This window comes from Oryx dammah, unplaced genomic scaffold (genome assembly GCF_014754425.2).
Source record: "Oryx dammah isolate SB20612 unplaced genomic scaffold, SCBI_Odam_1.1 HiC_scaffold_3, whole genome shotgun sequence".
In the NCBI taxonomy this organism is placed as follows: domain Eukaryota; kingdom Metazoa; phylum Chordata; class Mammalia; order Artiodactyla; family Bovidae; genus Oryx; species Oryx dammah.
Window position 1 is genome coordinate 111,919,136 of NW_024070187.1, and position 20,682 is coordinate 111,939,817.

Genomic DNA, 20,682 nt, shown 5'->3' on the forward strand with positions numbered 1-20,682 from the left:
AACCTCAGATATGCAGATGACACCACCCTTATGGCAGAAAGTGAAGAGGAACTAAAAAGCCTCTTGATGAAAGTGAAAGAGGAGAGTGAAAAAGTTGGCTTAAAGCTCAACATTCAGAAAACGAAGATCATGGCATCCGGTCCCATCACTTCATGGAAATAGATGGGGAAACAGTGGAAACAGTGTCAGACTTTATTTTTGGGGGCTCCAAAATCACAGCAGATGGTGACTGCAGCCATGAAATTAAAAGACGCTTACTCCTTGGAAGAAAAGTTATGATCAACCTAGATAGCATATTCAAAAGCAGAGACATTAGTTTGCCGACTAAGGTCTGTCTAGTCAAGGCTATGGTTTTCCCATTAGTCATGTATGGATGTGAGAGTTGGACTGTGAAGAAGGCTGAGCTCCGAAGAATTGATGCTTTTGCACTGTGGTGTTGGAGAAGACTCTTGAGAGTCCCTTGGACTGCAAGGAGATCCAACCAGTGCATTCTGAAGGAGATCAGCCCTGGGATTTCTCTGGGAGGAATGATGCTAAAGCTGAAACTGCAGTACTTTGGCCACCTCGTGCGAAGAGTTGACTCACTGGAAAAGACTCTGATGCTGGGAGGGATTGGGGGCAGGAGAAGGGGACGCCTGAGGATGAGATGGCTGGATGGCACCACTGACTCGATGGATGTGACTCTGAGTGAACTCTGGGAGTTGGTGATGGACAGGGAGGCCTGGCGTGCTGCCATTCATGGGGTCGCAAAGAGTCGGACACGACTGAGCGACTGAATTGAACTGAACTGAACTAGGATATTAGAAACTCAACAAGGGCCCTGTTTGGGGAAGAAGTAAAATTAGGATGGAATGATCACTTATTGTAAGTTATTTCAGTTAACTTAGTTTTGAAAGTAATAGCATGCTGCTTACCCCAGGTTCCTGCCTCGATCTGGTTATTTAAAGAGAAGAGCCTTGTAAAGAATCTGTGTCTTTGGTGCAGTGGAGTCTCATTGCAGTTGCTCATGTTTTCTCAATGAGCTGAGTTCACCAGTGACATTCTTTTCGCCAGTAAAAGTTCGTAGTTCATCTCAATATTTCACGTATGTATTATTTATATGCTCTACAGAGATGTGTATAAAAAACACATAAGGTTGTTCATGGCGGTTTATTGTCAGGGTTAATTTTGACCAGGTACGTTGTTCCTTTGCCTGCCAACGTTTGAACTTAATTCATTCTGGATCACAGAGCATCCAATGATAGCTGATACTTACCCAGCCTTCGACACATGCAGGGCCTGTCTGGGCGCTCTGTGTGCCCCGTGAGAGGTGACGCCGTGCTCCCTCTACAGGCCAGACCCCCAAGAAGCCAGCGGGTTTTAAAGCTGAGATGGTCCCAGTCACTGTGTTTCACAGCCAGCCCTACCCACGGAAGCCCAGGCCTTACCTCCTTGGGCAGAGATGGAGCTGGGCCTTCAAGGAAGCCTATGAGGGCTCCGGCTTTTCCTCGGAGACGCCTTGAATGTTGGAGAGCTTGGAGCAGAGGAGCAGTGCAACTGGACTTACCTGCTAATAGCGTGCTGCTGGCTGTTACATGAAGAGTGCACGGGCCGGGTGAGGCCGGGGAGGTTTCCGGGCAGAGGTGGGCCCAGAAAGCAGGTGAGGGGCTCTTATAGGAGTCCAGAAGGCCGACGACGATAAGGCCTGGTTGGATTCTAAATATATTTGGAAGCTGAGCTGACAAGCTCGGGTTTGGGGTGGAGCCGCGGCCCCCAGCCTTTTTGGTACCAGGGAACGGTTTAGCGGAAGACAGTTTTTCCCCCAATGGGATGGGGGGCAGGGGGAATGGTTCAGGCCGTCCTGTGAGCCACAGGGAGGGCAGATGAAGCTTCGCCCCCTCCCCCACCTCCTGCTGTGCGGCCCTAGCCCCAGGGGGTGCAACCCCTGCAAGAAGGGCGGAATCAAGGAAGACAGCCCTGAGCAACTGCAGGAGTGGACATTTCCCTTACCAAGGAAAGGGTGTTCGGGTAGGAACACCAGCTCTGAGTGGATGGGTATGAATTAAGACTTGAATGGAGATGCCTGGGAGCGAGCCGGCCGAGATCTTGAAAACGCAGTTGGATACGAGTGTCTGGGGTGCAGGGGCTGGTGGTCTGGGCCGGGAGGTCACGTAACAGCCCACCTCATGCTGGTCTGGCCGGGGACTGAGTCTGTGGTCTCGCACGTCTCCAGGGGCTGAGCCAGCTGCTGGCAGAGGGAGACGTTGGGGAGTGCCGTCCTAGGGATGCCGGGTCTTTTTCTCTCTTTAGGAAAAGGTGGGGATGTTTATAGGAAATTTCCTGAACTCTTAAGCGCTCTAAGCGAGGGTGTGAAAAAGGAAACAAATGGGAGGTGCCTCCCTAACCATCTGAGAGTGAGGGCATGAAAAGAGGCGTACGGGGGCTACGGTGTGGAGCCCGGAGCAGCGTTGAGCCCCTGTGGACGCGGCCAGGGAAACACGGAGCTGTGAGCAGGGCTTGAGCCCCCACCTCCCCTCCCTGAGCACGCCCTCTCTGTCTCTCTCTGTGGGTACCACCACTCGGAACCTGTTGTTCACCACCTGTGCACATCCGTATCCTTCTACTGAATGTTCCGTGAGATGGTACCCAAACGCGGGACTGTTCTGCATGTAAACTTTAAATGAACGGTATCCTGTATGTATTTTATAATTTGTTTTTAGTTAACGTTTTGAAAGATTTTATCTATGTTGATAGTATGACCTTCTTTTCACTGCTCACTGTCCACTGTAACACTTAAAGCTGTTTCTTCTCCGGGTCGTGGCCCTTTCAGGGGTTTCCCAGTTCTGACCGTGGTAAAGACCACAGCAGGCACTGGTTCTGAGTCCCCATCCTGTGCAGCGCTTTTCCTCAAGGATGTACGCCGTCGTCAGCCTGCTGAACTCAAGTCGGCTGTTTCCTCACCATATCTTGGTATCACAGGCTGAGTATCTGATGAAAGCTGTGGACCTCAGCGGAAAGATCGTCTTCTCTTACACGCCTCCTTGGCCCGTGGCAGGCTCTTGTCTCCTCCTCTGAAATGCAGACTAGAGAGCGCGCAGTGAGAGCCGGGGACGAGGCCGTGGGCAGGTGTGTGTCGACGCCCCTGTGTTCAGGGATGGGACTCAGAGCCCTCACGGGAGGGCAGAGACAGCCTTTTGTGTGTTTGGGTTTTCTTCTAAAGTTACTTAGCCCTGGGTGTGTTCTCATCGTCGTGACCACGTGCCCCACTGCCTCCGGTGGCACCGTCTATGTGACACCCACCACGGGCTTGTAGGACTCCCCGGCCACCGGAAGGCCTGAGTCTGTGAGCCCTGGTGTACACTCGCGGCGCTCTCCCTGCTCTCCCGTCTGTTTCTTCCTGAATGGTGCTGTGGGCCAGGCTGGGCCCCGCTGGGCGGCCCCGTGCCTGCCCTGTGTGAGGGGCCGCCCACAGAGCGGGGACTGGACCGTCCAGGCGTGCCCTCCTGGCTTGTCCGGCACCTCCACAGGGCCAGCTCAGAGCCGAGACCCTCTCTGCACGAGGCTGAGGCTCTGCTGATGGCAGATGGAGCCAGGAGTCAGCACCCCCAGAGGACAGGCGTCGCCCCTGCCAGTGTCTCGCCAAGGAGTCCCCGCAGACCCGTGGGGTGAGTGCCCGAGACCCGGTCCCCAGAGCACATAGCGAGCGGCTTCCCCGTCCCGTTGGTACTTCTGGAGAGGTGGGAGCCAGGCGGGAGTGCAGCAGCCCGCTCCTCTGCGGGAAAGTATGAGATCCCATGTTGAAACCCGGAGCCTTGACGGGTGGATCCGCGTGGCTCTCTTCTCCCTGGCTGCCACAGCTCTGAAGCCTGGGGAGTTCCTCACTGAGGAGAAGGTTGCTGCAGAGAAGAAACAGTCAACTGGCAAGATGGTCTCCTGAAAATCCTAAACGTGATGATGGAAATGAAAGGCCGGAAGAAGGGTGAGAAGGTATAGCTGAGGAAGTCTCCCAGGAAGTAGACCCCAAAATGAAGCAGCGGTAGATAGAAAAGATAAAAGAAGTTAGGGGATCAGTACAGGAAGTCAGCTTCCCTGGTGGCTCAGGAAGAATCCGCCTGCAATGCAGGAGACCCAGGTTCAATCCCTAGGTTGGGAAGTTCTCCTTCAGAAGGGAATGGCTACCCAATCCAGTATTCTTGTCTGGAGAATTCTGCTGACAGAGGAGCCTGGTGGGTTACAGTCCATGGCATCGCAGAGTCAGACACAACTGAGCAACTAACGCGTATGAAGTCAAAATCCCAGCTATTTGGAAGCAGTGTTCTTACCATTTTCCAGATGTGGAAAGTAAGGCTTCAGTAGGAACGTAACTTACGGGCGGTCATGTGGCTAACCCTGGGGTGAACTTCAGACCCGCATCTGTCTAACTCCACCCGCCAGCCCCTGGTCCTGCGTGGAACAGGCAGTTGAGTGTCCTGAGTGTCACACCTGTCAGTGATCACGGTCAGTGTGGGGCTGTCTGTCCAGCACTTAGGGGCTGTCCAGTCTAAAAAGGTTCTCTGTAAAAGGTTAGCCTTTGAGATGATTAACAAAGCCACAGAAACCTCTGTGGAGAGGAGGGATAACCAGGCAGGACAAGTCAAGACTGCCTTTGTTTTCTTGATGCTAAAGATTAAAATCCTCAGCTAAGAAGGATGGGAGGAGAGGAGGAAGAAGCACCGTGCTGTGGGGTGGGAGATGATCGAAACCAACGGAAAAGCTTTCCCAGAAGCAGGGGGACGGTACGTTGCTGAGGGTCTGGCAGGGGGATCCGTCATCCCGGAAGTGCCCCGGGTCCACCCTGTAGCCCAGGGGGAGTGAAGGCAGCAGGGGCCGCACCTTGCGGTCCAGGCAGGACCCAGAGGACCTTGTGTGCTCTGGATCAGTTGTGTTTCTCTTTCTTAATCGTCCAACCTCAAACTCAGAGCAAAAACCCCAAGGTGCTTGAAAAGGCGATGAATCCAAAAATGAGACTGAGAAATGAAAGTCAGATCCACTCTCTAGAGATGGCACCAGTGTTTGGGTGGCTTGACGTGACAGGCACGCCCACCTTGGTTTCCTGTCGGGAACCTTGAGATGGGGGTGTTCATAGACAAGGAGCGGGCCTGCACTCGGGGATCCAGGCCCCGGTCCATTGCTCCGGGCTGTCTCCTGAGACCTGGGAGTTAGTGGAGTGTAAGCTCCACAGGGACGAGGGGCACATCTCGCAGGCTGTTCTGAGTGAGGGAGGAATAAACGAGTGAACGGTCGTTACGGAAGACTGCCTCCCGGACCTCTCCTGAAAAGCACCAGGCTCTGTGTGTGGTTTCCCAGTGTAAAGATTTGGATACTGTAACTTGCATTTTAGAGTGATCCTATGGTCAGCAGAGAAATTTTTCATGTTGGTTTGATACTGGGAGGTAAATGGGTATTATCCATTTTGCAGCCAGAAAAGTGGTTCTTGAGTTAAATGGTAGAATGTTAGTGTTTTTTTTTTTTTTTCCCATCTATAGCATTTTTCTCCCTTTGAATTATCCCTAAAGCATGAATATAATATACTTCTTCTTCCTTAAAATGCTGTAGGCTCTAGGTGTTCTTGAATGCCCTTGTGGATATGCTATGCTATTAAAATACGATAATTAAAATTATCTAGTTAATATAATTGGGAAGAAGGATAAGATTTCTCATTAGCAGCACCAAATCCACGCTTCAGAATCTCCTGCTGGGAGATGACAGGGTCCAGTACGGCTTTTGACACCCTTTATGTCTCTCAGTGTGCTCGTGTGATAATCCAGAGGTCTAATGATTGTGTGTGTGTGTGACTGTAGTTAGGATGCTGCAGGAATCAAGGAAGGAAGACAGGCCTGATGGGGGTGCCTGTCCCTTGTGGAGCACACATGTTGCTTCTCTCCCATTTGCACGTGAGAGCAAATGGACACACTCCTAAGCTGCATTACTGTCCAGAGCAACTGAATTTTACAGTTGCTTGGAAGGACTTTCCAAGACAAAGCAAAAAAGCGAGCAGCGCCCGGTGACTGTCGTCACGGCTGGCCCGTGGAGGACAGTACATGCCCGCCGGCTCAGAGCCCTGACCGGAGTGGAATAAGCGATCCCCTGGGCTCGGTGTTCGGCACTGGAGGCTGGCGCCGGGTTTAGAAACGGCGACACAGGCTTGCTGTACCGAAGAGCAGCCTGCCACCGGCGGTCAGCTGACACTGGTGTTAGGTTCACGGCCCGGAGGAAATGGAATAAAGCGGCCATACTCACCCCACCTTGAACACTATGGTAAGCGAGTCCCCCGGTGGAATTGTGTAGCTGGGGCCGTCTGTATTATGACTTAGTCCCTGCCGTGGTTTCTAGGGCTTCTTCAGGAGAGGTCAGCTCTCTCCTGGTCTGTTTTCCTTTGCTCCTTCTGTCCTGTCTCCCGTCAAAAGCTGTGCTGTGATGTGGATAGCGTGTAACTTAATCAGTGTGTACAATTAGCCGCTCTCATTGTGATCCTTCTCGCTGCTCAGACTATGTGACTGTGCGGTTTCTCCTTTAGGATATCTCTAATGCTCGTGCTGAGTCATTTTGAGGGAAGCAAATGGGGTAGCGTTCTATTTTTAGCTCCTCGAGGCCCCGCAAGGGCGAAGGGCAGTGGAGTCCTGTGCGTCCGCTCAGGTCATGCCCACCTAGAGGGACTCGGTTCCAGTTTAAGTAGGACTTTTCAGCTGCTGAGTAAACGCAGAGCTCCTGGGAAATGCATTCACTTTTCCGGTACCTTGTGAAAGGTCGTTGCCTTTTCCTCCCTTGAGAGAGAGAATTTTACAAGTTTGAAAGTCTGCGCAGTGAAAGCTTTGCTCATGCCTGTTTGCATCATCCATTTTTCCGTCGAGTGAGGCTCTTATTCTCCCCCCACCCTCCCACCGATTCCCGACTCCTCCGTGCCCTCTCCTTAACCTTTTGCGCTGATTCTGTCCAGAGGCCACTACCCTATCCATGACCGTGCCGTGCAGCTTCCACATCTGTTCACAGTGATGACACATGTTTTCCATCTGCTCTTTCTGTTCCAGTCATGAGTGTTCACTTTAAAAGAGAAAAAAAGAAAAAGAAATCACCTGTTTTCTTTAGACTGTGAACTGCTAAGAGGACCAGAAGGCAGTTTTTGTGATTTTAATTTGTATTGAGCCCAGTACAAGCCCTTTGCTCACACAGGTGTTACAGATGTTGAAGAATGTTTTTTTGATAGTGACAGACTCTTAGCTGTAAGACAGGCATTTAGGTCCTGAGGCTCCCCCATGAGCAAGCTGCTGTACCCCCAGGAAGACAGAGCCAGTCTAGGAGTCTCATAAGTGTTTTTACATTCTATCAGCAAGTGCCCGTAAATATGTTTTATTAGTAAACTATGTCTACTGGATTGAATCTACTCTTATGTTCATTTAAATATGGAAAATGTGTTTCTTTTGAAACATGAAAGATTTGTAAAGCTTTCCTGTTAAGACAACAGCGTACAAACAGCTTGACTCTTCCATACCTGGCACTCACCGTGTGCGTTTCTGTCCCCGCAGAGCTCTGGCATTGAGACTTTAGTGGAGGAGCTCTGCTCCAGGCTGAAGGACCTGCAAAGCCAGCAAGGTGAGAGTGCTGTCCCTGTGGGCTGTCCACGTCCACCACGCAGGGCACAGGTTTCAGAACCGATCGGAAAGAAAGAGCACGGAACCACAGTCTTCATACCCAGCTTGTTGCCAGGCCAGTGTCCTGCCCCGTCTTTGGCTATGTAAAGCTGGCTAGTCAGCCCATGGCCATCCTCTGCAGAGAGGTCCCTGCTCTCAGAGGGGTGGCTTCATCTGCCGGAGCACTCCTGGAGAGGAGATGAAGCTCTGGATCTGGAGCAATCATCTCTTGTCTTTTCCATCTTCCCTCTGCTCCCCATCATCCCACACTAACACTCGCCCGTGTGGCAGCGAGGCCCGCAGAGGTGTGTGACCTGCCATTTCAGGGTTGCCGCAGGAACTTCTGCCGTGAGTCTTGGCTGTTTTGGGAAGGCAGATTCGACAGGCCCATCGAGTCGTCATCTGTGAACTCTCTCAGCTTCTTTCCCCAGCGTTTCTGCAGGCCCATAGAACGAGAATTACCTGTTAAGGGTCTTTCTTTTGCTTGTCCCCTTCATGGTCATCTTGCTGTTCCCCGCCAACCCCCCCCCCAAGTCTTGAGCCTTTTTAAAGGCACAGTTTGTTTCTAATCTGAGGGCAGGATCGTGAGCTAAGAGTTGAAACACAGCCCTTGCTCCCCTACATGCTAAGTAACAGAGCTTATTGTAGTAACTTTCTTTACATATCAGTTTTAATCAGGAAGAGGTGATATAAAGTCCGTGAGTGTGGAATCTTGTGAGAAAGTATTTCTGGAATCCAAACAGATGTTCTGTCCTTGCAGTATAATTATTAAGCACCCAGGGGATTTCAGTCTCATATCTATTAAGCACCCAGGGGATTTCAGTCTCATATCTAAGTGCCTCTAGCGTGCTTTGTCGGTGATGAGGTCAAAGATCTCAGCCCAGTGTTAATGTGGCTGAGCAGAGTTTGCCCTGGCTCACTGAAGAAAGAGGTTTCTTTCTTTTTGGCTGTGCCACAGAGCATTTGGGATCTTAGTTCCTTGGCCAGGGAATGAACCCACACCCTCTGCATTGGAAGCATGGAGTCTTAATCCCTGGACCACTAGGGAAGTCCCTGAAGAAATAGATTTCTATTAAAAAGATAAACTGGTATAGAGTTCTTTTTAAGCCACAGAAGCCTGTGTAATTTCTGATTAAATTTACTTGAGAAACTTTTAAAAACACGAGCATTTACCAACTTGATACAAGACAAATCTTTCTGAATGTTTGTTTCCTTAACAGAAGAGAAGATTCACAAGAAGTTAGAGGGGTCTCCCTCTCCAGAGGCAGAATTATCGCCCACAGCGAAGGATCAAGTGGAAATGTACGTCAGACTGTGTTCCGTGATCAAGTCGCAGTAATGACTGCCCTGCTGCATGGTTTACAGGTTTAGTTTGCCATCTGCGGTTTAGTTTGCTATTTTGTAACTCAGGAGTCTATTGAGCGCTTACTGTGTGCCTGACACAGAGAATTCAAAGGTGAATAAGATGGTCTTATCTTTTTTTCACACACATTGAATCAATATTTGTGAAACTGATAAAACGAACAAGGTTATTATTTATGGTCCGTTCATACATGACCTTTGAAATTCAACACCAGTCCTTTGAGCCATCTGTGGGAATTAGGATTGTCTTTGTTTTACACACAAGGAAGCCAGCTTCCCGCTGCTGATTACCGAGGGAACGTGGGCAAGTCATGAACCCGTGTCAGACTTGTTTCCTGAAGATGCTTTTCCGCTTTCTTCATAAATGGTTTGTATTTAAATTGGCCGCATTGTAAGCAGACTTCCTTATCATACGTGTCATTGGAATCTTCCAAACTTGTAAATCTTAAGCGGAAAGCAGGATGCCATTGGTCGTGTGGTGTGTGCTATCCGGCATGGTGGCGTGCGCTGTCCAGCGTGGCGTGTGCTGTGTGGCGTGGTGTGCGCTGTCCGGCATGGGTTGCGTCCTGACCCCCAGAGTCCAAAGATTTCATATAAAAAATGATGTAAAGCATTACATTAGCATTTTTACTATTGAGTATATGTAAAATGATCACGTGGATATATTCGGCTAAGTAAAATACACTGTCGAAATTAATTTCACTTGTTTCTTCCTACGCTTCTAACGGGATTCCGAGAACGTTAAGAATGACTTACAGAGCCCACAGTAGGTTTCCGTCAGACAGCGTGGTGCAGGCTGAGGAGGAGAGTCCAGCGCAGGCCCTTGAGAACCCGGCCCTGCATCACTCCACGTGTGACCTTGACTGGCCTCCACAATGACAGTCCCCGCTCTGGCAGCCAGTCTGGCTCTCCCAAGTCTTCCTTGGCCAGTCTAGTCCATCTCGCTCTGAAACCTTCCGGGGCTACCAGTTTCCTAGCAAACCGAAGCCCTGTTTCCAAGCCCTCCGACGCCAGCCTCCTGGTTTCCCGCCCCGTGTTGCAGGAGCCACTGCTCTCCCGAGGCGTGTGGCGGGTGTCTTCGTATCCTCACCCCGGTTCCCACGCCGCATAGCTGGCGCTCACCAGACCACAGCGTGCCTGGAGCATCAGGTTCAGGTGTGGTCCACCTCATCTGATTGTTCCGGGCCTCGCCAGCATCCATCCCCTTTCCCGAACCCTTGAATCCCACGATCGCTGCCATTTCTGACAGCCTGCTTAACCAGCTGGGTGTCGCACTTGGCTTCTGAGAAGGAGACACAGTGACAGTCAGCGATTCGTTGTGCATGTTAATTCCTCCCCTCTTCAGAGCTCTGTGAGGTGGGTACCGTGGTCAGCCCGTTTTCTAGGCTGCAGGTTTAGGACCTGTGCCTAAGGTCACGGAGCTGGCAGATAGCAGAGTGAGGACTCAGGCTCAGGGAGTGTGGCTTCAGAGCGCCTGCTCGCAACTACTTTGCTCTCCAGCTCTTCACCCGCATCTGTTTCTAGCACGTCAGCCTTGCGAGAGAAGCCACAGCACCCTCATTTTCCAGGTGAAGAAGCGGCCTGTGGCACGAGTAGCATGAGCAGCTTAACACCACAAGCAGAGGAAGTGAGCCAAGATTCACGTCCAGACATTCCTTATCAGAATATTAGCATTCTTCCCACGGCATCCCATTTGTACCTTGTGACTGTACGAAAATCCAAAATTTACAGTCGTCAGCTTAACATATTCTCTAAGTATTCCTGGAGTGCTTATCTCGGTGTTGAACTTTGAAGGTGCCTGATCCACGGACCTAAGTTTAAAGGTTTTACTGTATTGTCAGTTTTTTAAGTTGCTCACTCATGGATGGCGTGTAAACACTAACTCTGTTGAAATGAAATGCCCCATTTCTCAGGTGGGTGATGCTGTGTTACTATACTGGATGACATCTTGAGCGCCCACTTTTGAAATCTCTTGCTTGTTTTTTTCAGGTACTATGAAGCGTTTCCACCGCTGTCCGAGAAGCCAGTTTGCCTGCAGGAAATCATGACCGTGTGGAACAAGTCCGCAGTCGGCTCCTACTCGAGCTCATCCTCCTCGTCCACAGCCCCTCCAGCCAGCACAGACACGCCCTCCCCCAAGGACTGCAACAGCGAAGGCGAGGTCATCCGGGAGAGAAGCGGCGATGTGCCGCCCGCCAGCCTGCACGAGAGAACGCAGAGCGGCCGCAGCCACAGCGAGAAGGAGAACAGGTTCAGGAACGGGCCCGGCGAAGAGCGGCCCGCGCCGCCGCCGCCGTCCAAGAAGCAGAGCCGGCACCGGCCGGACGGGAAGCCGCGCCCGCGCTCCTGGTCATCCGGCTCCAGCGAGGCCGGCTCAAGCTCCAGCGGGAACCAGGGGGAGCCCAAGGCGTCCGCGAAGTGCGTGAAGTTGAGGCACAAGGTGCGGGAGATCCGGAACAAGAAAGGTGCGCGCAGCGGGCAGAGCCGGCTCTCGCTGAAGCGCGGCGAGAAGGCAGAGAGAAGCCCGCACGCCGCCGGGAGCAGCAGCAGCAGCGGCGGCGGCGGCGGCGGCTCCTTCCGACAGCTGTGCAAGCGGGGCAAGCGGCCGCTGAAGGAGCTGGGCAGGAAGGAGGCGGGGGGCGCCGAGGGCAGAGACCTGTTCCTGGAGAGCAGGACAGACAGGGAGTACAAGGAGGAGCCGCTGTGGTACACCGAGCCCATCGCCGAGTACTTCGTCCCTCTGAGCAGAAAAAGCAAGCTGGAGACCACGTACCGCAACAGGCAAGACGCCAGCGACACGACCTCAGCGGCTGTGGAGGAGTTGTCCGAGTCAGTGCACGGCCTCTGCATCAGCAACAATAATATTCATAAAACATACCTCGCAGCAGGTACTTTCATCGATGGCCATTTTGTAGAAATGCCTGCAGTCATAAATGAGGATATCGACCTTGCTGGGACCTCATTCTGTCCTCTGCCAGAGGACGACAAATACTTGGATGATATTCATCTGTCAGAATTAACACACTTCTACGAAGTGGATATTGACCAATCCATGTTGGATCCCGGTGCCTCAGAAACCACGCAAGGAGAAAGTCGGATTTTAAATATGATTCGACAAAAAAGCAAAGAGAAGACAGATTTTGAGGCAGAATGTTGCATAGTGTTAGATGGAATGGAGTTGCAAGGGGAACGTGCAATATGGGCAGACTGTACCAGCTCTGTGGGCGCCGAGGGCTTTCTCCTGCAAGACCTTGGCAGCCTGGCCCAGTTCTGGGAGTGCTGTTCGTCCAGCTCTGGCGATGCTGATGGGGAGAGTTTTGCGGGAGACTCCCCGGTTCGACTCTCCCCGCCCTTAGACAGCACAGTGCTCAATCCGCATTTGCTGGCTGGCAATCAAGAGCTCTTTTCAGATATTAATGAAGGATCTGGTATAAACTCCTGTTTTTCAGTGTTTGAAGTGCAATGCAGTAATTCTGTTTTACCATTTTCTTTTGAAACACTCAATTTGGGAAATGAAAATACAGATTCTAGTGCTAACATGCTTGGGAAAACACAGTCTAGATTACTAATATGGACCAAAAATAGTGCCTTTGAAGAAAATGAACACTGTTCTAATCTTTCAACAAGAACTTGTAGTCCATGGTCCCATTCAGAAGAAACACGTTCAGACAATGAGACGTTAAATATCCAGTTTGAAGAATCCACACAGTTTAACGCAGAGGATATTAATTATGTAGTTCCTAGAGTCTCGTCCAATTATGTAGATGAAGAACTCCTAGATTTTTTGCAGGATGAAACTTGCCAGCAAAACAGTAGGACTTTAGGAGAAATCCCAACGTTAGTTTTCCAAAAAAAATCTAAACTAGAATCTATCTGTGGTATTCAGCTAGAACAAAAAACAGAGAACAAAGCCTTCGAAACTACGCAAGTGTGTGGTGAAGGCAGTCCATGTGGAGACGGCTACAGCTCAGGGGTTATGAAAGACATTTGGACAAAGATGGCAGATGGGAATTCTGCAGCTCTGCTAGAGATAGAAAGCGTTGATGATGAGTTGTTTCCGACAGATGTAAATAACTACTGCTGCTGTTTGGATGCTGAGGCTCCAGTGGAGCCCCTCCAGGAGCCGAACAAGGCCGTGCAGAGATCAGAATACCATCTGTGGGAGGGCCAGAAAGAGACCCTGGAGAAGAGAGCCTTTGTGTCCGGCGAGCTGTCCAAGGTGGACGGCGGGGACTACACCACCCCCTCGAAACCTTGGGACGTGGCCCAAGACAAAGAGAACTCATTCATCCTGGGAGGAGTTTATGGGGAGCTCAAAACCTTTAACAGCGATGGGGGGTGGGCAGTCGTCCCGCCCAGTCACGCCAAGGGGAGCTTGCTGCAGTGTGCTGCTTCCGACGTCGTGACCATAGCCGGGACGGATGTCTTTATGACCCCCGGAAACAGCTTCGCTCCTGGCCACAGGCAGTTATGGAAGCCCTTTGTGTCCTTCGAACAGAGCGACCAGCCGAAGAGCGGGGAAAACGGATTGAATAAGGGATTTTCCTTCATCTTCCATGAAGACTTACTAGGAGCTTGTGGCAACTTTCAAGTTGAAGACCCTGGACTCGAGTATCCCTTCTCTTCCTTTGACTTAAGCAACCCGTTTTCACAAGTTCTCCACGTAGAGTGTTCCTTTGAACCCGAAGGAATTGCATCTTTCAGTCCAAGCTTCAAACCGAAGTCAATCCTCTGCTCCGATTCCGACAGCGAAGCTTTCCACCCCAGGATATGCGACGTCGACAGAACGCAGTACCGGGCTATCCGGATCTCCCCCAGGACTCACTTTCGCCCCATCTCTGCATCTGAACTCTCCCCCGGAGGAGGAAGCGAGTCGGAATTTGAATCTGAGAGAGACGAAGCAAATGTTCCCATTCCTTCTCAAGTCGACGCATTCGAAGATCCACAGGCAGATCTCAAACCGCTGGAAGAGGACGCAGAGAAAGAAGGCCATTACTATGGGAAGTCCGAGCTTGAGTCTGGGAAGTTCCTCCCCAGGTTAAAGAAGTCTGGGATGGAGAAGAGTGCCCAGACGTCCCTGGATTCCCAGGAGGAGTCGGCCGGGGTCCTGCCGGCAGGAGAGCGGAACCCGTGTCTGGAGTGCAGCATGAGCGAGCCTCTGGAGATCAACCTGGAAAGCCCGGAAGCAAACTGTAAAATAATGGCACAGTGTGAGGAAGAAATTAATCATTTCTGCAGCTGCAAAGCAGGTTGTCAGTTCCCTGCTTATGAAGATAATCCAGTTTCTTCAGGACAGCTGGAAGAGGTACGTGTCAGTGGGGATCGGTACTTGGTGAAAGGATTTGATCAGACTTTAAGAACAGCCATTTCAGGCAAAGAAAAGATAGGGTTAAATTATTGGGAATTTAGCTTGAATGTCTTAAAACTTAGCATCCTTGGATTTGATGTTTATCAATTTGAACTAGACAGTTGACATTTTTAAATAAATCAGAGTATGAGGTGTTTCTGAGTGGTCTTAACATGCATGTGCTATGCTTAAAGCAAAGCTTTCACAACTGATGAATCCAGAAGTGGCAGTTTACTCTTCGGAAGGCCCCTTGCTCCTCAGAAATGGCGGCGAAGGGTTTCTTGAAGTAGGAAGCCTGTCTGACTATCTCTGCAACACTGATTAGTTTATTAAAAGTTACGTTTTACATGTAAGATAAATTACATCTCTGTAGAATTCTCTGAAATTTTTTGTGGTACATGTAGCAATTAAAACCCTCAATACAAATGTAACGAAATAACTTCCATAGAACCCCTGGAGGTGTACCCTTGCTTTTTATGAAGTATGTATTCCTGAAGTTACCTGAACTGTATGGCTCAGTCTATTAAATGAGGTTAATAGGAAAAGTTTTGTTAATGGAGTCATTGTACCATCTGATATTGCTGAGAAGTGATCTGAGGTTAAACTGTACAAGAAGTAACAGTGAAGGTTCCCAGGAGAAGCCTGGGGCTCTGCCCCCCCGGCCCTTTTCCAGGGGCAGCTTTTTAAAAAGTCAGGTGGAGGTGTCGAGAAGTCAGGCCACCTGAGGCTGGAGAGCAGCTGGGGCATCCCTTCCTGCCTGCGTCGTCCTGCATGCTCCGCCCACCTGCCATCATGTGGCTCCGTCCCGCTGGACCCACGAGGCGCCCCTCCCTCCCACGTCCCCCATTCCTCTCTGCTCCACCCACAGCAGAAATCATTTCTCCTTCCTTTTAATTTTCATGTGCTTGATGCCTTTCCTCTTAGTTGCATTTGCCATTTTTCCTGAGTCAGTGGTGTCCTTTCTTTGTTAAGTTGTGAGCCCCTCGTGGATTCGGATGACATCTCATTTGTGTCCGGTCAGCGCCTAGGTGAGGCCGTAAGTGCAGGTAGTGGTGGGAAGTCCCCACAGCAACCCAAGAATCACTCTCTGAGGCTCTTGCCTGGGGATCTTTAGCCACGAATTGAATCCCGCCGAAACCCTGACATCTGAGCTGCTCAGGACGGTAAAAGAGTATAACGCTGTCAGCCTTCATCTGTTTGCTGGTCACCCCACTTTTCATCCTTAAAAGTTCCCTCATGTACTTTGTGTTTCGCCTGGCACCAGATGGAGAAGGAAAAAAAAAGAGTGAGAGCAAGTCCGCGTCACAGCCACCACCACAGGCCGCCTCCTGGTGTGTCGGCGTCTCTGTGTGCTATCAGAGCTCTGGCTTGTCTGTTCAGTTCAGTCGCTCAGTCGTGTCGGACTCTGCGATCCCATGGACTGCAGCACGCCAGGCCTCCCTGTCCATCACCAACTCCCACAGTTTACTCAAACTCATGTCCGTTGGGTTGGTGATGCCATCCAACCCTCTCATCCTGTCATCCCCTTCTCCTCCTGCCTTCGATCTTTCCCAGCAAACCTGACAGGTCTGGGGCGCCAGCTAAATCCTCGGAGGACCCTCGCCATCGCCGGTCCTCTCAGCCCTGATCTCTCAGCATCGTCGCCTACAGCTCCCACCCCGTAGCTTCATCTGAGCTGCAGAAAGGTTGAGGGTGGCCCGAAAGGCCCCAGTTTGGGGCCAGGATCTTGCCTCTTCACTCTCATGCTGCCTGTCCATCTCGGAGATCTCCAGCCAGGTCATCTTCCCCCCACTTCCCTGAGTGAGGGCAATCTTTGCAGAGGGCAGGGCTCTGTTTTGTTTTTTAAAGTCACTAGTTGCCCATCTGTTTTAGAGCACAGGTGGTCTAGAATGTAGGATTTCTGATAGAATTGGTACCCAGGAGCATGAATTAACGATCCTTTTCAAAAGGTTAGTTGAGTTCAGTTCAGCAAACGTTCATTAAACACTTGCCCGTCCTGGGCGCATCCCTGCGGCAGGTGCCCTGAGTGAACCAGAGGCTGCCCTTGTCCTGGGAGAATTCAGATGGTCCTGAAGACCAGGCTGCGAGCAGCTGACTTGCTCTCCGTCGCACAGGTCACTCTCTGCCGTGGTCCCAATTCGGGCGCTCCAGGAGGGCGCGTCTATGGCACACCGGTCCCCTCCTAGCCGCCAGTGTGAGTCCCAGCGTGTTGCCTCTGAGGACCCTGCGTGCTTGTGGAAGCACATACGTGTTCACGTATGTTCTACTTTTTTTTGGTCCGACCTTTTTTCGTTTTTGACTGAAATGGCACTTTGTTTAGACTCGCCCTTCTTTGTTTTCTGCACGTCATTTCTGCACATCCTGCAGTTTCTCCGTCGCTTGGAGGTACTCTAATTTCCTAGCTGGTTCCTTACATTGGAGGGTGTGTACGTGTGTGAGTCACTCAGTCGTGTCCAACTCTTTGCGACCTCACGGACTGTAGCCCGCTGGGCTTCTCTGTCCATGGGATTACCAGACAAGAATACTGGAGTGGATTGCAATTCCCTTCTCCAGAGGAACTTCCCAACCCAGGGATCGAACCCTGGTCTCTTGCATCGCAGGCAGATTCTTTACCGATTGAGCTACAAGGAAGTCCTTTGAGGGTGTTCGGGCCCACATAATTTGAGGTGGCAGGGGTGACGGCCTGTGGAGGGTGAACAAAGGAGGTGTGGGAACCCAGGGAGGACCGACCCAGCCTGAGAGTGCGGAGGAGGCTGGTGCACAGACCTGCATGTCCAGGGCGGAAGGGAGGAGGCGGGGCACACCAGGCAGCAGCAGCAGCAGTCGCACAGGTGAGCGTCTCACCTGGGCAGGGTGGCAGCCAGCACGTGGTCATGGCAGCTGAGGTGTGAGGGAAAGGTGAGGACAGGTGAGCCGTGTGCCTCGGTGCCCAGCTCTGCGTGACCTTGTGGCAGGAGCACTGCTCTGTCGTCTGCTCGATGGCTGACTCCCTGTCGTGCCCTCGAAGGCCCAGAGCAGCAGCAAGAGGCTTCGTCGTGCCTCCAGGAGTTTGCAGTCCAGGAGGGGAAGGCGTTCCTCCGGACAGGCAGCAGTGCCGTGGGCATCAGGGGCTCTGACGAGCGGAGGGCGTGAGGGCCCAGCCCACCTGGGTCAGATGCTGTGCCCTCCATTGCCACCACCCCGCTACCGAATGCCCGCAGTGACATTCCCCACGCCTCCCCGGGACGGCTCAGGGCACGTGGGCCCGGAGGGTGGGCCACCTGCCCCGGATCCCTGCATGAGGGCCAGAGCCGGAGTTCCTTCTGCCGCCACGTACTTCCGGGCCAGCAAGGAGGACTAGGACGGCCGTGGCCCTGCTGGGCGCTCTGGCGCAGGGCGTCTCTTCATCTCCTCTTCCTTTTGTGACGTGAATAAGGGGAGCTGGCTGTGACCCAGGGCACCAGAACAGAACAGAAGAGAACCCAGGGCGGGGGCCCGGACTCCAGTCTCGTCACAAGATGCAGGAGTGTTCAGTGCGGATTTAAAGCAGCGAGCATTCACCCAACTTTGATCTCCTGAAGAAGTACTGACCGTCACATCTCCTGCTACAGACGTTTTCGATTAGGCTTTCTGGGTAGTGTTCGCGTCTTCCCTCTTTACTGTCCTTCATCCGTCACACGTTTGTTAAGAGCCACTCTGTCTGGGCACTGCCCTGGGTGCCAGGTATAAAGGAACAGAGAGAGAGGTCTCCTGCATCCTTGGAGGTACATTCCATAAGCAGCGTGGAGCTACACGTGCGTTAGAGCACCTGTGCCGCAGGAAGGCAGGGCGGATGTGGGCGTGGCAGGATGGGGGTGCTCAGTGTGCCGCAGTGGACCCCCGAGTCAGGGCAGGCCTCGTGGCTGAGGCGCTGTTGAAGAGAGGGGTCCAGGTAGCCAGTGAGCCTGGAGCGGCCTGGAGGGGAGGGAGCGGAGCTGAGACAGAGCTGCCGGGAGCGCCCAGGGCTGTGCCGCATTCTGTTCTCCGTCTCCTCCAGCCTGTCTTCATCCTTTTCAGGCTCAGCCACTGCAGAAGGTGAATTAATACATTAAGCAGACATTAGTCAAGCAAGGCCTCCTGGTCATCTTTGATGTGCAGGCTTCAACGCTGGAAATAGCTGAGTGGAAAGATGTCATAACGTAATGCATATTCACTGACCATGTATTCAGTGTAAACAAAACAGGAGAAATAAGTCCTCGCCATTGGAATTGAGACTTGAAGGAAGGATGCAGGAAAAAAAACTTAAAAGACGATGGCAGAAACTGCATGACTCAACTAACGGTGGTCTCATCAGGGCCGCGGGAGCGGTGTGCTGGACCATCAGGGCCTCTGGCCAGGAGGGGAGCTTTTCTCAAGGCCAGCGGCCGTGGCGTCCCTGCTCTGTGCCAGCCCTTCTCCTGGAGGGGTGCCCGTCAGCGAGACACAGCTCCTGCCCTTGCACTTGCTGTCCGGTCAGCTTGTGTCTGTCTCATCTCCTCCTGTCCTTGCTGACCCAGCCACCTGTCTGTCCCTTGACGCCCTCCAGCCTGCTCTTCCCCACCTGTCCTGTCTGTCCTGATGGGTCCTGTCCCTTTTCCTACTCTTTACCCCACGCCCTGAATCCAGGAAGGGATTAAAGGAGAAGCAGGCCAGCTGCGCCCACCTGAATAAACACTCGATCGTTCCACAGCCACCCCAGGTGTTTTCTTTCAGAGGTAGGAGCTGGTTACCTTTGAATCCATCGCCCCTCGGTAGTGCCTTGGGTGACGGAGACACGTTTGTCCAGGGAGCCGTCCTTAGCGCTGAGGATCTGCATGCTGACAGGTGTGCCTTTGCAGAGAAGGCCGAGGCTTTCCAGCGAGGCCTTCCAGTCCTGTGAGCTGCGTGCCCAATGCAGGAATCATCACCTCGAATTAACCGCAGCCCTGGCACATTGCTGGCGTCATTTGCATTAGCCCCGGCCTCATCAGTGCCGTTGACCTTGGTGTCTGCTTGTCTAATAGCTTTCTAGTCGTCATTGTTGGAATACACTGCAACAGAGAATGGTAGCAGCTGAGTGGCTGCTCTAGGTGGACAGGATGAAATCCTCTTCAGTTTCTGATTGAAGAGTGTTTCTGAAAAGTTAAATGAAAATCAGGATCTGACATATATTTCCCATTTAGCTTAATAAACACACATTCCTGAGTCCAAAAAGTTTTTGATAAACTGATTTACGTTGTTTGTTCAGAATAAATAAAATCCTGTCAGAGAATTGAAGATCATCGGTTGCTGAAACAGATCAGGTTTCAAACTTGTGATGAAGTGTCTTCTGAAACAAAGGTCTATGGAGCGTTCATAGAGCACGTGCTTCGATCCAGCAGACCCTTGTTGAGGCTGTGAGGGGCGATGGGTGGTGCGGAGATGCCCAAAGCAGGCCTCACCCTGGAGGGCCTGGTGTCAGGCTGAGCAGGAAAGGAGCAGGGGGGGGGGGGTTGCCCTGTCCCCAGCATCCCAGGGTGCACCCGTGGTGGCCGCGGCTGGCCCCGCCCAGGATGGTGAGCAGGTCCTGCTGGAGCTCAAGAGCTCTGCCAGTGAAGGGTGGGGCCTGGGCTTGGACTTGGTCCCCCTCCCCGGCATGGGCACCTTCCGCTGTGCCGGGGCCTGGGGCCTGCACAGGATGTGGGGTCTCTCCCGTGCTCCTGAGTCCCACTTTCCTCTCGTTTCCATGTACGTTTCCTGTTTTGAAGCTGAATTACTGTCCGTTTGGTTATTTGGTTTTAGTCTCAGCTTCCTTCTGGTTCTCACTGAAGCAGATCATTGCTGTAAAGACCATTAGGTTGGTATTGCTTCTTTGACTCCCTCCTGCCTGAGTGTGTGAAGGAGAAGAGTGTCCTCCCCACACTTGAGTTGGGAGGAGGGGCTCAGGGCCACACACACACCCCCTCCAACCCCCACCAGCTCTGCTGTTCCAAGATCTGGAAACTTGCTCTTCTCAAGGCTATTTCCTGTTGTTTTTGTCTTTTGATAATCTTGTTGTTTTTTTTTTTGTATTCCATTTCCAGTATCAGTGCTTTTTTTAAGAAAAACTTCCTTTATGTGCTGTGAACGTGGCTTTTTTTGTTTGTTTGTTTACCTTGTCTAGTAGAACAGTGAAAGTGAAAGTCGCTCAGTCATGTCTGACTCTTTGCGACTTCAGAGACTATACAGTCCGTGGAGTTCTCCAGGCCAGAATACTGGAGTGGGTAGCCTTTCCCTTCTCCAGGGGATCTTCCCAACCCAGGAATCAGAACCAGGGTCTTCTGCATTGCAGGCGGATTCTTTACCAAATGAGCTATCAGGGAAGCCAGTAAA

The 20,682-nt window shown here is 51.9% G+C and overlaps 1 protein-coding gene across 5 annotated transcripts in view; it reads left to right on the top strand.

Annotated features, from left to right (window-relative positions):
• Positions 1-20,682, top strand: part of KIAA0232 (KIAA0232 ortholog) — a 50,901-nt gene that overhangs the window by 20,603 nt on the left and 9,616 nt on the right. For 4 of the 5 annotated variants that reach the window (XM_040237588.1, XM_040237586.1, XM_040237590.1 and 1 more), the window contains exons 3-5: positions 7,542-7,608; positions 8,867-8,948; positions 10,998-14,313. In XM_040237588.1, the coding sequence (XP_040093522.1) occupies positions 7,542-7,608; positions 8,867-8,948; positions 10,998-14,313 (3,465 nt within the window). Of the gene's footprint in view, positions 1-797; positions 6,277-7,541; positions 7,609-8,866; positions 8,949-10,997; positions 14,314-20,682 lie in introns of those variants that run through there. The other variant, XM_040237591.1, reaches the window with a different exon arrangement.